Source organism: Neodiprion pinetum, chromosome 2 (genome assembly GCF_021155775.2).
Source record: "Neodiprion pinetum isolate iyNeoPine1 chromosome 2, iyNeoPine1.2, whole genome shotgun sequence".
NCBI classification, from domain to species: domain Eukaryota; kingdom Metazoa; phylum Arthropoda; class Insecta; order Hymenoptera; family Diprionidae; genus Neodiprion; species Neodiprion pinetum.
Genome location: NC_060233.1, coordinates 20018324 through 20033662, shown reverse-complemented (window position 1 = coordinate 20033662; position 15339 = coordinate 20018324). Strand labels below are relative to the sequence as shown.

The 15339-nt window shown below is 44.2% G+C and overlaps 1 protein-coding gene across 1 annotated transcript; it reads right to left on the bottom strand.

Moving 5' to 3' along the window:
* Window positions 1–2325: 2325 nt before the first annotated feature.
* Window positions 2326–6596, bottom strand: LOC138190366 (uncharacterized). Its single transcript, XM_069133148.1, has 3 exons — window positions 6572–6596; window positions 5986–6457; window positions 2326–5890 (listed from the first exon to the last, which is right to left on the bottom strand). The coding sequence occupies exons 1-3, from the start codon at window positions 6594–6596 to the stop codon at window positions 2326–2328; spliced, it is 4062 nt and encodes a 1353-aa protein (XP_068989249.1).
* Between the last annotated feature and the right edge of the window lie 8743 nt (window positions 6597–15339).

Genomic DNA, 15339 nt, shown 5'->3' with positions numbered 1-15339 from the left:
GTTTTCAGAAAACTTTTCGCTGATTTAGGTAGATCTGGCAATAATCTTTGTCTTAATATCAATAGAAGCTTGTCCAGATGTGATTGGTAGATATTGCAGTTTATTGCCTATTTTCTCAGCTCTCCAATTTCGTCAACTTCATTCTCATCTTCCTGCCAGATTGAGTCTTCGTCACTGTCATCCTCTTCAACACCATCATCTACATCGTTCTCTTCTGCACTTTAGTATAACTCATCCTCTTCTAGTTCTTGCTCGCGATCGCTTTCGTTTTCTACCTCTGCATCCTCTCGCTCTTGATCACTTTCGTCTTCTACCTCTACTTCTCCTCTTTCTAATTGTTCGCTTTCGTTGTCTAACCCTTCTTCCTCTTGCTCGTAATCCTGCTTGTGCTCGTCTTCTCTGTCGTGTTCTTCCTGTGTCATGTTACTTTCATCTTCGGAGGATTCATGGGTGAAATCCATTTCTTCTATTGAACCGATCGAAATACTTTGTTAGCTTCTTTTCTTTTATCATTAGATTGAAGTAAATTCGTTTCTTAAGGGGGAACCTTAGTGAAAAAGTCCATTTCTGTAGTACGAAGTTATAGTACGGAAGGTCAGATCTTCAAAAGCATGATGCAAAATTTTGTAGATTATAGTATTAAGTGGCTAGATTTTGATTTTTAACCTCCTGCGATGAAAATTGAGATGCAACAAGTTTTTTACAGAACCCCTTTGAAGTCTTGCAAAGAGGTCTCAGTTTTCTGAATTTTCATCGCAGGAGGTTGAAAATCAAAATCTAGCCACTTAATACTACAAACTTTAAAATTTACAAACTTGGGCATGGGTGCAAAGCTCTGACCTTTGATACTACAACTTTATACTACAAAAATCGACTTTTTCACTAGGATCTTTCCTTAAGTAAAACTACTATAATTTCTTTACTATGGTCCCAACAACAGGTATGCCACCACTTTTTTTTCTTTTTTTTTTCTTATCTTTTGTTTTCAAATACTGCAGGAGTTTGTAAAAAGGGGTGTGATTGACAATTTGAAAATATGTATACAAATTAATATTTCTAAATCTGTATACATATAGCCCAGTGAACACATTGATCTCATTATGATGTCAGAATGATGTCATTTATTCGTAATCATATTTTAGTCACAAAGAATGTCACTGGTCTGTCAACATTACGTAAAATTTTAATTACTTAGCTATGACTTACCAGTGATGTGAAATCTAGGTCATGTGCTCACTGGGAGTAGTCACTATCAAGAAATCTATTAATTATTGCTTCGATGGGTGACTACAAAGATTTCTCTATACAAAACATGACTGATTAAAGTTTTGTTTTTGTCCCCGATAATCTATTTCATGCGATAACTGCAAAAACGTTTGATGAAATAAAAACAACAACTGAAATACCAACATATTTACATCAAGTTTGGTAAAAGAAGTGAAAAGCCAATTTTCAAATTTAATAAATTATAATGGATAGAAACGGATTCATGAAACATATACCTGAAGAGATACAAAAATTCTTGATCAATGCATATTGATTCCTATATCTTAATGGAAAGTAATCGAAGTAAAATAATCTATCTTCGCTGGGATTGATCCGAGGCCTAAATTGACTATCCAAAGATGATACTATAATTTTAGATATATTTGTTTGGACTGAAAATTTTTGAATAATATCATCATTTTTAAATTGCAGTAATTGATAAAGAATGTCCAGAAGAAGAAAAACGATTCAATTAACTAGGCAAAACTGGACAAGTGGTATCAGATATACACTGCAAATTTGTAAAATATCATCCAGAAAGAACACAAAAGATTATTATTCCTTGTGTAACAATAGTCCTTAATTAGGTATTATGAAATTCGAATCTACCTGAATTTGATGCAAATTCGCTAATTGCCCGTCGGATGGCTCGAGATTTTTTCATTCTGCGCCGCGCAGATTCGTTGGCCGCACGCTTACGAGAAGGTTCCATTGCACTTTGATTTACAATTATAGTGAAACATGCGTTATGAATAAAATAAAAAGTGAGTTTGCCCATGCAGTTGATTGTTCTTGACAGGATTCACTGTTTAACTGCGATATAGGTTAGGAATGACATAACGATTACGGCGAATATCGAAACATATATATATATTTGGCACGCATGCGCACTAAATTCAGCCCAACTGGTCGGGTCCTTGTCAGTTGAACCGGGGCCTAGCTTGGCAGTCTTTAAAATGACCCGCCTGCTCAGGCCCAGGATCAGTAAATCCAGAACCGGCTGACCACGGTTGCGCCTGACATGGCTCTGGCTAGGAATATCAGACTTGGCTTTCCTGATCAGGTGCTAGTCTGTAGCACGGAAGACCTGATCAAATTTCTACTAGGGGACGCGCACAAGGAACGCAACGATGTATGACCGTGCGGATCGGTACTCTTCTTCCCAGGACCCAGTACCGCTGTCGGATTGTAGCAAGAGTGAGTTGCGGACCTCCGTGGAGCGAACGGGTGCTTTTCGTCATACGAAAACAATGAGTGATTCAGTCGACCACCGACTCTGAGGAATCCGTTCGAATTGATGAACGGCGTAAGTCGCGATAGTGGATGACTTTGAGTGAGACTTGAGCTTGTCTCGATTTGGCGAATTTCTTCTGCGAAGTACGCCTGCTGGGTCACCTTGGTCCAAAACAGTTGGGCGTCGCTCAATTCGAGAGTAGAGATTGGTCCGACAGTGATAGACGTGTTCACGTGATTCGATGTCGTCTTCGCGAGGAACCGATTTGCTGCGCGTTTACACAATGATGTGACTTCGAGCAGAGTCGATAGTTTTGAGTAGCGATCGACGAGATCCCAGATTTGTAGCGGCTTAGCTGTTGCGATGTGCGTCGACAGCCCTTTTCTTTCCTCGAGATGAATATTTTCTTCCGGTCGCGGAGATACGGATGGCCAATTGACAGAAGGCTTTGAGAGCCAGGATGGTCCGAAGGTCCAAAGTTCTGATTTTTGGAGTTGCTCCGAAGACGCACCACGAGACGCAAGATCAGCGGGGTTTTCAGAACCCAAGATGTAATACCAACGAGCGCGCGCGAACTCTTGAATTTCCTTTACGCGATTACGAACAAATTCCTTCCACCGCGATGGGTGGCTTTTGATCCACGCGAGCGCGACTGTGGAATCCGACCAAAGATAAACCGGGGTGTTTTCCAAATTAAGAGTCTTTTCCACATGACGCATCAACCGGACGAGAAGCTTCGCAGCACAGAGTTCGAGACGAGGAATTGTCACCTTCTTTAGGGGCGCTACTTTAGTTTTCGCGCACACCATTGAAACGTGCACTTCGTGAGTGTTGATATACGTTCTCGCGTAGATCACTGCGCCTAATGCACTTTGAGAGGCGTCCGCGAAACCGTGGATCTCTATCCCGAGAGATGCTGAACTTAACCCGATCCATCGTGGGATGGTGATAGCTGAGATGCCTTGAAGATCTTGTAGAAACTCGATCCATCGCGAGAACAATGAAGCTGAGAGCGGCTCGTCCCAGTCGAAACCGAGTGCCCACAATTCCTGCATAAAGATTTTGGCTCTGATCGTGATTGGCGAGAGCCATCCGAGAGGATCAGAGAGCTGCGCGGTTTGTGAGAGAACTTTTCGTTTCGTGAAATTGTCCCGAGTTTGATGAATTTGCGGGGATAACGCAAACGCGTCGATGTCTGGTCTCCACGCAAGACCGAGAGCCCGAAAGAATGGACTTTGATCGAGATTTAGATGCATCGCGATCTCTTGATGGTTTCGAGAAATGTCAACGAGAGTTTCTGGGTGGCTTGAAGTCCACTTTTGAAGTTCAAAGCCGCCCGTCTTGAGCAATTGATTGAGTTCGTTGATTTTCTTGCGACCTTGATCAACGTCCTCTGCTCCTGAGAGGATGTCGTCGACGTACGTGTTCTCGAGAATGACGTGGCTCGCAAAGGGATACTGCTTACCTTCGTCCTGAACGAGTTGATGAAGAACACGGATCGCGAGATACGGAGCGCTTGCAAGACCATACGTTACTGTAGTCAGTTGATATTCTTGAATCGGTAGCTCCGGTTCTTCCCTCCAGAGGATTCGCTGAAAATCTCGGTCATCATTGTGGACCAAAATTTGTCGGTACATCTTGACGATGTATGATGAGAACGCGACTGGATATTGTCGCCAGTGTAAGAGAACGTCCGCGAGGTCGATTTGCACTTTTGGACCGACGAGAAGATTGTCATTGAGAGAGAGTCCGAGGTTGGTTCTTTCAGCCCCGTTGAACACGACACGCAACTTTGTCGTTGAACTGCTGTCGCGAACTACACCGTGATGGGGAAGATAAAACACGCGGGAAATGTCTTTAGATATATTGATAGCGCGACGCATGTGCCCGAGTTCACGATATTCACGAAGCAAGCTCGAGTAAGCCTCCTTGAGTTTCGCGTCGCTACCGAACCTTTTCTCGAAACGAAGGAGCATTTGATGCGCGGGATTCCGCGAGTTGCCGAGCTCTACCGAATTGTCCTTGAGTGGCAGCCGAACTACGTAACGACCGGACGCAGTTCGAGAAACCGTTTCGCGAAAGTGTTGCTCACAACGCTCTTCTTCGGAAGTTAGTGCCAAAGGTTTCGACACTTCTTCCTGCTTCCAAAACTGCTGCACGAGATCGAGCAGTTCGTGATCGAGGGAGCATTGGATTGCGCCATACGAGGGACTTGCTGCTTCCGCTGAAACGCAGCCGGAGAGGACCCAACCGAACTGAGTTTCTTGCGCGATTGGTGTTCCTGATTCTCCTCTTCGAACTCCTTGACCAATGATGTTGCTGTAGATGTCAGCTCCGAGAATTACGTCGATTTGACTGGGATGTGCAAAGCTTGGATCCGCGAGGTTGAGTCCTCGTAGATGAGGCCAGTCTTCGACGAGAAGTCGAAATGAGGGTAGATACGATGTGAGTCGTGGAAGCACGAGTGCCTCCACCTGACACGAGAACGAGGTGTGAGCACGAGATTGGAGTTGCAATTTCGCGATGCCGCGAGTCACTGCCGATTGATGAGCTCCGACGCCAATGATCGGTATCGTTGCTTGATGCCGACGTAGTCGCAATTGTTGCGCTAGCGACTCCGTGACGAATGAACTTTCGGATCCTTGATCGAGTAGAGCGCGAGCGATGATTCTTTCTCCAGCCTCCGGATTCGAGGCGATCAATTGCACTGTGGCGAGAAGAACTGGAGAGCGCTTGATCATTGTAGGCTGAGCTGAGTGGTTGCTCACCTGAGAGGCGCTGTTCGAGATCGGTGCGTTCTGCACTGCAGGTTGCGCTCTTGCAGCCTGTCCTTGAAATGTGCCGCTGTTGGCAGCTGTCGAGATTGAGGAAGAGTTTCGATGCATCAAGGAATGATGCCGACCGTTGCACACGCGACACGTTTTGTTGGATCGACAGTCTTTCTGCTGATGTGGACCGAGACAATTGAAGCAAAGCTTTTTCGCAGAAACCACTTCCCTTCTTTGATCGAGAGATTTGTCGCGAAAGGTCGAACAGAACGCGATGTAGTGGTTGCCTTTGCAACAAGCACACGACTGTTCCTTTAATTGCGCCGTATGTGACCTTGTCGTCTGAGGATTTGACCTTCCTTGCGATGAGTGCGGTTTCGACGTCGCGATTTGATTGTGAGCATGAGCTTGCTCCACGGCTTCGAGGGTGTGGATGCGACCGATGAGAAACGCCTTGAGCTCCGCTAACGAGGGCGGCTCGAATTTCTCGCTGACACTTTTCTCCCACTCTTCGAGAGATGCTGGGTCGAGCTTGCAAATCGTCATGTGCACGATGATGTGATCCCCTAATTTCTCGGGACTAACGAGAAGTTCGAGCGCGCCAAGAGCTTCGCAAGTGTTGCTGTGCAAGCTCTTTAGTTCCGATGATCATTTTTTTGTGACCCGAGGAAAAGTGTCGCGAGATGAGAATCAGTCAGAAGTTTCTTGTTTTCGTACCGTGAGACGAGAGTTTCCCAGGCTCGAGGAAAGTTTTCTGCGGTGAGAGAAATGTTTTTGATGAGTTGTAACGGTTCATCGGTCACACTGGATTTGAGGTAGTGCAGCTTTTCCACTTCCGAAAGTTGCGAATTTTCGCGAACCATCGACGAGAAGAGGTCGTGAAATGGCTTCGATTCTGAGTAGCTGCCCGCGAAAGTGGGCAGTTCGATACGCGGTAACCGTTTTGATGATCCTCCTGCTGGTGCGTCTTGAGGAGCTGCCGCGGCTTGCGCGGTTGCTGCAGGCGCAGGCTTTAGCGATTCGAGGAGATCAAGCATCACTCCTTCGCCACTCAAGAAGTGCTCTTCACACAGTCCGTAATAATCTTTCGCGAAGTACGAAAGCTTTTTGATCGCGTCGAGTTGATCACCTTTTTCTGCGAACTTGATCTCGCTGATCTTTTCGTGATTATCTTGGAACTTATTCCAACCTGAATTTAAAGCATTAGGCCGCGACTTCACCTGCCCGTAAGTGATTCTTGCCTCGCCGAGCTTGCGCAGGTTGTCGACGGCACAAGAGATGCGCCAAATGTAGTCGTTTCAACGTTTGATATGTTCTTCGATCGACATGTTGATGTACGAGAGGATTTGAACTCACGCGACGAACTGAGTTTTCACGAACGAGATACGCACACAGTGATAACAGGGCGTCGCGATACACACTTCGTGAGATCGGTGTTGTTGACGCTCAGATCTTAGTCACGGTCATTACAGAGGACACCGCAAGTTTGAATTTAACGGACGCGACTGATTTTGGTGATGGTTTTCACCGATAACAATATTGTTCACTTTGATGACGTGAACTTTCGCAACTTGACGCACACGCGATAGTTCCGTTCCACTCACTAGCTAACTCGTTTTTCCGTAAGTCGCAACGATTTGAAAGATTCGACTCGATTTGCGAATGATCCGATTCGATTCGCGACTGATCCGGCTCGAAGGACCAAAAAATGTTTAGAGAGATGGCAAAAGGATATGGATCATTGACGTGGGATTCGCGAATTAGTGATGAGAACGAGTGTAAATGAAACGAAAATGATGTTGAGATAGAGAGAGATAATGAATACCGATAAACGAGACTTTTATTGTTTTCGATGATGCGATACAGACCATATCGCAAGAGAACGTTACAGAGAGTGATGATTTTACAGAGCGAGAGAACACATAGATTTACACACATACATGATTTCGAGACAGTAGACAATACATGAGATACAGCTGATAGGTTTTGAGTCGCAACACGGGCAAGCGGCGAGATTTGACGCAGAGACGGCAAGTAAACATTGCACGCGAGTGTGCGTACATGTGCGAGGACGATTTTGAGTGTCGCGAGACACACATTTAACTATTCGATACTTTGCCGAAACACCTATCATCGTATCCATAAAAATTCTGGAAAAATTTTAGAATCGTATTGAAAAAATATGAACGGATGGAAAAGAGGGTTATCAGACTCCCCGCCCTATTCACCACCACGATCGCCGACACATAAGCAGGTGTGCAGACAGGTGGCTTATGATGGGAAGGACGATGATGAGGAATTGACTGATAGTGATGCTGATACGCTAATTATCGACCCGGAGCGATGTATTGACGATAGTGTTGGTGATGATGATCGCGAGTTTGAGCAAAATTTGGCTGGCAAGCATCATCTAGAATCATCATCATCATCGAGTGATGTGGAGGATGAGGAGGAGGAGGAGGCGGAGGAGAAGGCGGAGGAGGAGGAAGCAGAGGTGAAGGGTGTTTCGACTGGTGGTGATGGTGATGATAAGTGGGTGGAGGTGAATGTACGGGAAGTGGGAATTGAGTTTGATAATGATTTTGACGGTTGCGAAGACGTACGGATCAGATTCGGTTTACTTCTGGATGAGATTGATCAAATCCGTCAAATGCTGGGAGACATCGATAGAGCTGACGATGATGGTCATTATTCGGACGAGGATTGGTGTGTAGCACTACATTAAAATAAAATTCTAGTATCTTCCACACCTTCTCAGTATCACTCATTTTGTACAGGTGGAAACTTTTTTGAATTGGAGATTTATCATGCATATAAATGATGAGTGCAGCAGCAGCATCAACTTTTCTATTTCGGCTTGCTCTTTTTACAGATTTTTCAGCGCGAATCAATTTTAGAAAGAAAAAAAAAATGCCATCTCATTCAAATGATGATGACGATGAGTGGTCGATCGTTGATTGGGGCGAGGATGAGGAGGCTGAGAAAGAGATAATTATAGGCTTTTCCGAAGCAATACGCGAGTTCTCGTTGGAGGAGCTTCGGGATGTCGTTGAGGATGCGCGAGCTGCTCGAGTGAGGCTAAACAGCCAACATTATATAAATTATGGTGATATGTGTATGGAAATAATTGTAAAAAAATGGGCAAATGAAACTATCGTAATAGTTATAGATGTCGAAAATAGCGATGATAATGATGATGATGATGATGATGATAATGTTAGCGAACAGGATAACGATAATGATTCTATGGATTATTTTGAGGAATAAACCACGCTAAATTCACAATTATTGATTATATATTTTTCACACGTAAAAATTCATAACACTTAAATTTTGTATGTCAGTACTGTAAAAAAATTGGTTTAAGTCAATTTTGGAATAATAATATGTTTAATTAATATGGATATTGAAAATAATACGTATAATTTTACTCGTTAAAGTTCAGAATAAGATAATTTAGAATAGAATAAAAAAACCAAATGTCATCGATGTTAAATAAAAAAATTGTTAACAGCATTCAAAACGCCATTTTGAACCTTCCTTCAGGGGTCATTGCCTGGAATTTTTTCAATAGATCTAGCAGGTTTTTATCCCATCCGATTCATGCGTGGCTTTCCAGCGCCAAACAAGTCTCGACAAGAATTATTTTGGGTCTGTGTGTGTGTCAAATCCCATGAAAATAGTCATCTTGCGGCAAACCGCGAAAATGATCAGCGGGGGGGGGGGCTCGGGGAGGCGCCGCCATCTTTAGATTAGAACTGTCGTGTATACACACACATGTGTGTTTGCGTGTGTGTGTGTGTGTGCTAGGGGGGAGCTAGGGGGAAACGAGGGGGAAGAGCGTGAGAGAGAGAAAGAGAGAGAGAATAGAATAGAATACAATATGGTTTATTATCATCCATAGCAATGTTGGACAAAGATAACAGTAAGGTACAGAAAGAACTCAAGACTAGTTAAGGTAGGCTAAATCTAAGTACACAAGTAAGTAGGTCTACGCGTAGGTGAGAGAAAGCAGGGAGAGGTGCGCAAAGGATGCGAAAAGGATGCGCAGTGAAGCGAGACGGCCTGCCACTACCGAGCATTTTCCGTGCTAAAGTGAAAAACATGCAAGCCACGCTTGAACAACTGGAGTGAGACCGCAGATTTAATGTCGGCAGGCAAAGAATCCCAGTGATGGACCCCCGCAACAGCGAAGGAGCTCTTAAAAAACTCTGTGCGCGGGGTTGGGACGATAAAGTGGGAGCGCACAAGTCGCTGCGAGCGGTGCACAGGAGGAAAGGAGGCACCGAGAGGCAGAAAGTTGAGGAAGAGTGCCTTGTACACGGCAAGAGATGTAATCAATATGAGCTGTCCAGGCCAGCTTATTGTCAATGATAAGTCCCAAGTTGCGGGCCGACTAAATAAAAGAAATGCATTGTCCATCCAGCATTACTGTAGGCAACCCCAAGAAATCAATTTTTGAGACGAAGGAACCGCTGCCGATTAACAGAGCATGAGTCTTTTTTGTATTCAGACGCAGAGAGGATTCCCTCGACCAAGCAGACACCGCTTCAATATCCTGGTTTAGATGAGCTATTGCTTCACGAAGATCATTGGGTGCACACTGCAGCTGAATTTGCAGGTCATCGGCATACAACAGGTGATCAGTATGGCGAAGCACCTTAAACAAATCATTGACGGAAAGCGAGAAAAGCAAAGGACCCAGTAGCAAGCCTTGCGGAACTCCGAGATCGAGAGGATGCCACGAGGACAGATGCCTCATCATGGTTGGTGACTTCAGGCACACAAACTGACTCTACTTTCAATTTTACGTGATACTAGCAAAACTGAGAAAGAAGGGAAAAAGAATGAAACGAGTTTATAGGATAAATTTTACGGTAGAATAAACGATAGAACGGTAGCGGGACGATCGACGGTAGAAAACGATGGCGGTAGAAGGAAAGGTATCGGTAGCTTAGATCGGGAGGATGAAGAAATACAATGCTGTCACCCAGCAGGTCAAGCGTAGAATAGAAGGAGGTCGGAGTTCGGCTCGCCGATCTCGCGGTTGTCGTGAGGTGATTCTTCTTCCCTTTGATTGGTTGGGTTGACCCCCACCGCCAATAGGCCATCCCCCTGTGGCGAATATTGGTTACGGCGTGGTCATGCGTTTTCCAAAATTACCGCTAGATGATGCGTAATGTGCTGCTCGCGATTTCGTCATTGACACCAACTCGTACGATTTTGTAGCCGCTTCGGTTTACGGTCCAGGTTGCCTATCATCGGAGACTTCTTTGACAGAGGCATACACAGGGCTCCTCTCAGCCAAAGTTATCGAGTGGAGAGTGACGCCTCATTGTTCACCTTTACCGGCTTTTGCACAGGCAGTAGCTAGCTGCCTGTACTCGAGGTCGTGCACTCAGACGGTTGGCCAAACCGTGGACCAAGATCCACACAATTAGTCCTTGCCGATAGGAAGGCAGCGTCGATCCTGGGAACGATGGCTTTATCCACCTGGACGTAGTGGTTTGGGGTCGGTCCAGCAACAGGCCGGTAAGTCGGAAGATGGCAGGCTACGGTCTGCCCTTCACGCCATCCTTACGGCATCCGATAGAGCTGGCGGCTGGTTCCTCTTCGAGAAACGGTGCCCTCCGCCGCCGCACAGTGGTCCGAAAGCCCGAATTCTTGGCCAAAACTGATAACTCAAATATTTTTCAGTGAAAATTGCTAGTATTACTATACCTATAGTTTTTTGGCTTGCTGGTTTCAAAAATGAGTGCAAAAATGCGAAATTCAAAATGGCGGACGTTAAATGGCGGATGTTTTTCGCGAAAAATGATACCAATTCGCTGAAATTCATACTAGTAATGTTTTTGGGGTCGCCAATTCCGAAAACGAATGCAAAAATGCGAAATTAAAAATGGTGGACCGAAAATGGCGGGAATATTTCGTGAAAAATGGTACAACTTTGTTGAAAGTGATATTTTGTAAATTAATTTCTTTAACCCTTTCGACCCTATCGGTGACTGTAGTCACTCAACGCCTAACGCTCGCTCTGTACGAGCGGTGACCATGGCAACCTAACATTCGACGCTCGTTATGTACGAACGGTGACCATGGTAACCCAACATTATGGTATAATTTTTTAAGCATTTTTTTTACGAGCGACTGCACTCGCTCTGCGTAAGATAGCGTGGTATTGTGCGTCTGACGGGCGCTTGCAGTTGTTCCGCAAGTACGAACGCCTGACGCGACTGCTCGATCAGCGGGGACGGCGCGACGTAGAATGCGTCCGTAGCGAAAAGGTTAATTCTTACAAATTTTTTTCTTATAAAACAAAATAACATAATTTTCAAAGATACATACTAATCGCTATCTGAATACTCATCATCGACGTCGTTTTGATGAATGACGTTGTCTGCGTCGTCTTCTTCAAAACTAAACTTTTCATAACTTAGAAGCGCGATCGCTTCAGGAAACAAACTTTTTCCCATTTTGGGATGTGCCTTTCGCAAACTCGAAATAAGCGGGTCTGAAGAAGCTAGAAGTCGGAGAAATATATCTTCAATATTTTTTTCTCTCGAGCATTTTCGTGAGTAACGTTCGCGGTAATTCCGTACGTCTTTATTTCGCGACTCCTGAGCTTCTTCAGAGAGCTGTCCTATTGGCAAAATGGCTAATTCGACAATCCGTGGGCCACGCATAAGTACCTTATGTACAGTTGTGGACATACAATACCATGGGTATAATTCAACGAATCGATCAGCAGTCTCGTTGCAATATTTTCCAAACGAATCTACTTTGACGTTAAACCCGCATGGAATAACTTGCAAAATTACGTGAAATCTTTTCACTAACTCAGTATCGACCCCAAGAATGCGAGCAGACGTTTCAGTGTTTTCAAAAAAACGCCGAGCTGTATTGCCGTCATTTGAGTTGCCCATGCCTTGCTTTGGTTGATCTATGAGGAGGTGCAGTTCGTCTTTGAATGCTTTCTGGATGGAATTTTTACGTTCTTTCAAAGCATTTTTAGCTTCTTCACCACGAGACTGCCATTTTTCGGTTTTTAGTTTATATCGAACATGCAGTAAACATTCGAAAAATTGTATCCAACAATGCAAAGTTGATAATCCGTGTATCAATTTCGAATCATCGACTCTCATTTGTCGCATAGCCTGCAGATCGTTAAGATGTTTCGACGTTGCATTGCAAATGTAACATCTCATTGAGGACTTCGTACCAGTTACAGTATTGCAAACCTTTCCATCAATCATCGTAAAAGTTAATTTGCAACTCACTTTACAATCTTTGCCGTCAATTGTCGTCTGCAAAGGTTTAAGTGTTGCAATTTGATCGTCAATGACGCGCTTTTCCTCGATTATTGAATTTTCCGTTTCGGGTTTGAATTGAAGCCTAATCGGTCGACAATACCATGGAAAAAAAGGCCTAGGGTTTTTCCAAATTACAATTTCTGAATTTTCATGTCCGTCGTGGCCAATAAGTTGTAAGGGAACGAGGGAAGTCAGGAGAACACTCGTATCGGAGCTACCTTCGTCCGAAAATTTTTGTTTGTATTCCTTTTGTGCAGAACTTCCGTCGAACCCCCACTTAACAACGAGTATCAAATTTTGCAATACACTGCCGCTCATTAAATCCAAAACATCGTTTTCAAGTTCCAAAATTCGTTTGCTTGTGTGGAGGGCAAGAGATTGTCATTTAACTTCAGCGCAGATTTCAGAAATAGAAATATCTGGTGGATAACAAAGTTTTTTGACCTCCAAAACGGAATTGTAACTTGGAAAAACTCTACTATTGCATAATTGTGTGGTATGCCTGATATTCATGTACTGCGACTTAGTTAAATTCGAATCAAGAACGAGGGCTAAAGCAGTGTTTAAGGACATTTGTTTTTCCGTTTAAGAGACCTTTTGCATGGCAGATATGTACTTTACTGCTCGCGTGGGAGATTTGGAGGTTACATCGTCGATGTCTCTAGCTGCTGAGACAGCTCCAGATTCGCGAAGACTCATTTTGGCAGCGTAGGAGAGCTCGCCCGCGCTGTAACTCTCACGCAATTTCTGCGTTTTCCTCCGTTTGGAACGGTCGCTCGATTCGGAAAAAGAAATTTGGGGACGCCCACCACTGTGTCTTGATTTTGTAGAATCCTCACTTTCATTTGCAGTTGCTTCTTGATCCAGAAAGATGACCTATTTTTGTGAATAATTGAATTAGTTACTCTATATACTGTTACACTTAGGTACATTACTTTGTATATAATCAATATTTACCGTAACGCTTATCGACTGATCCAACCAGCTTTTGTTATTTTTCAGAAAACGATCCTTAATGCGGCAGGCATTTTGCCATTTTATTTTGAAATTGCAAATAACTTTTTTTAACGCCTGTCGCGAACGATCTTCGATGCGAAAGAAATGTGGTGCTTTATTGAGCAGGTTAACGCCCAAATTTTCGATAAGGTCATCGAGATTTTCGTCCCATTCCTCATGCACGGCATCAAACAGTTGCTGTCGTGTCCACTGCACAACCTCCATCTTGGATCCTATCATTGAAAATGCAAATATGTTACTTACTTTTAATAATTTATGAATTAGAATTATTCACTTTCGTGATAATATTCAGTAGTGCGAGTCCGATGAAATTCAAATTGGATACTATGTATATTACATCAGATACATTTGTAACAGTCCCCAGGTATATGTAAACAAAAGAAAAAGTTTGCATCGCCGCGCTACACTAATTCCACGAGGCGGGACACGAGGCTCCGACCGAGTCGACAAAACACTGCTTCAAAGAATGCGTATTTTTGACCAATGGAACAAAAACGAGCAGGCGATGCCAACGGTTTCACATTCTCTATACTTTTTTACACGAGGAATCGTTGAGATCTCCGCAGGATCTCCGGGGATCATAACTAATTCTCTACAGATAGTAATGCAATTCAATGAAATAGGTTATTTTGCAGCACTCGTATTGCATCATTAATATCATCGCCATAAATTCCGAAACTTGGTTCATTCACAAAATTCATGTAATTTACTTACTTTGAGGAATGATATCCATTTTGGTTGACTCGATTTTGATGCAAATTGAAAAAACCATAGCCTTTTTTATCGCGCGCTCGAAAGCGTGCACACACCACAGTCCCGCGCGAGTCTCGACAATGGTCACTTTTGAGGGTTTACCACAGGCCATAGAATGAATATAAACATCTGCCCTTTTGGTTTTCAAAGCTCTAATGCTATCTATGGACAAATATGTGAAGCTTTACCTCGGATGATAACTTTTGGTTTTGGGGGTTTTGGCCAAGAATTCGGGCTTTCGGACCACTGTGCGTCGCGGAGGATTTTTATCTCCCTGTTCACCGGCAGTCGAGGCGATACGGAAGGTTCGGGTGGATGCTACCCCAGGTGTATATAAAGGTGCACCAAGGTAGCCAGTATAGTCTGATTAGACCGTCGGTAGGCGAAGTCGTCGAGAGCTGCAAACGGTAAATATCAGTCCCTCGGTGGTCTGGATCGTTGTCGTCCAAGTACCTTATTAGCTTGCGCCGAAGCGCGAAATAAAGAATTAACAAAGAAAGAATTAATTAAAAGGTAGTTGTTGCCTATTTTGTATCGAGTTCGGTTGAAGTACCCTGCTGAGGACACGTGAACTAGAAATAATAACGGTTGTGTGCCCTTGTGACGGGCGACTCTGAAACGCCACGTTACAACATATATACGCCTAAAGTGCTACATACAAGTTTAAGAAAAGTTCAATTATTATTGTCTTGATTGATCGATTTAGTACAAAACTGAACGGAAACGACTGACGTACGCCATCAGAGACAGCAAGACGCGATGCTGTGACTCCCTGAAGACTGAGAAGTACTGTCGCGCAATAACGACGGTACAGAGACGAAGCGCGTTGAGGATCGCTTGTTCCTATAGGACGGTCTCAGCACAGGCCGTTCTGGGGGTGGCAGGCGTGATTCCCATAGACCTTTTTGCGTTCGAGCGCAAGAGGGTCTACGGCAGAGACGCGGACGTGACCCGACGGGACGCGGCAACGACCGAAAGAGACGCGACGATA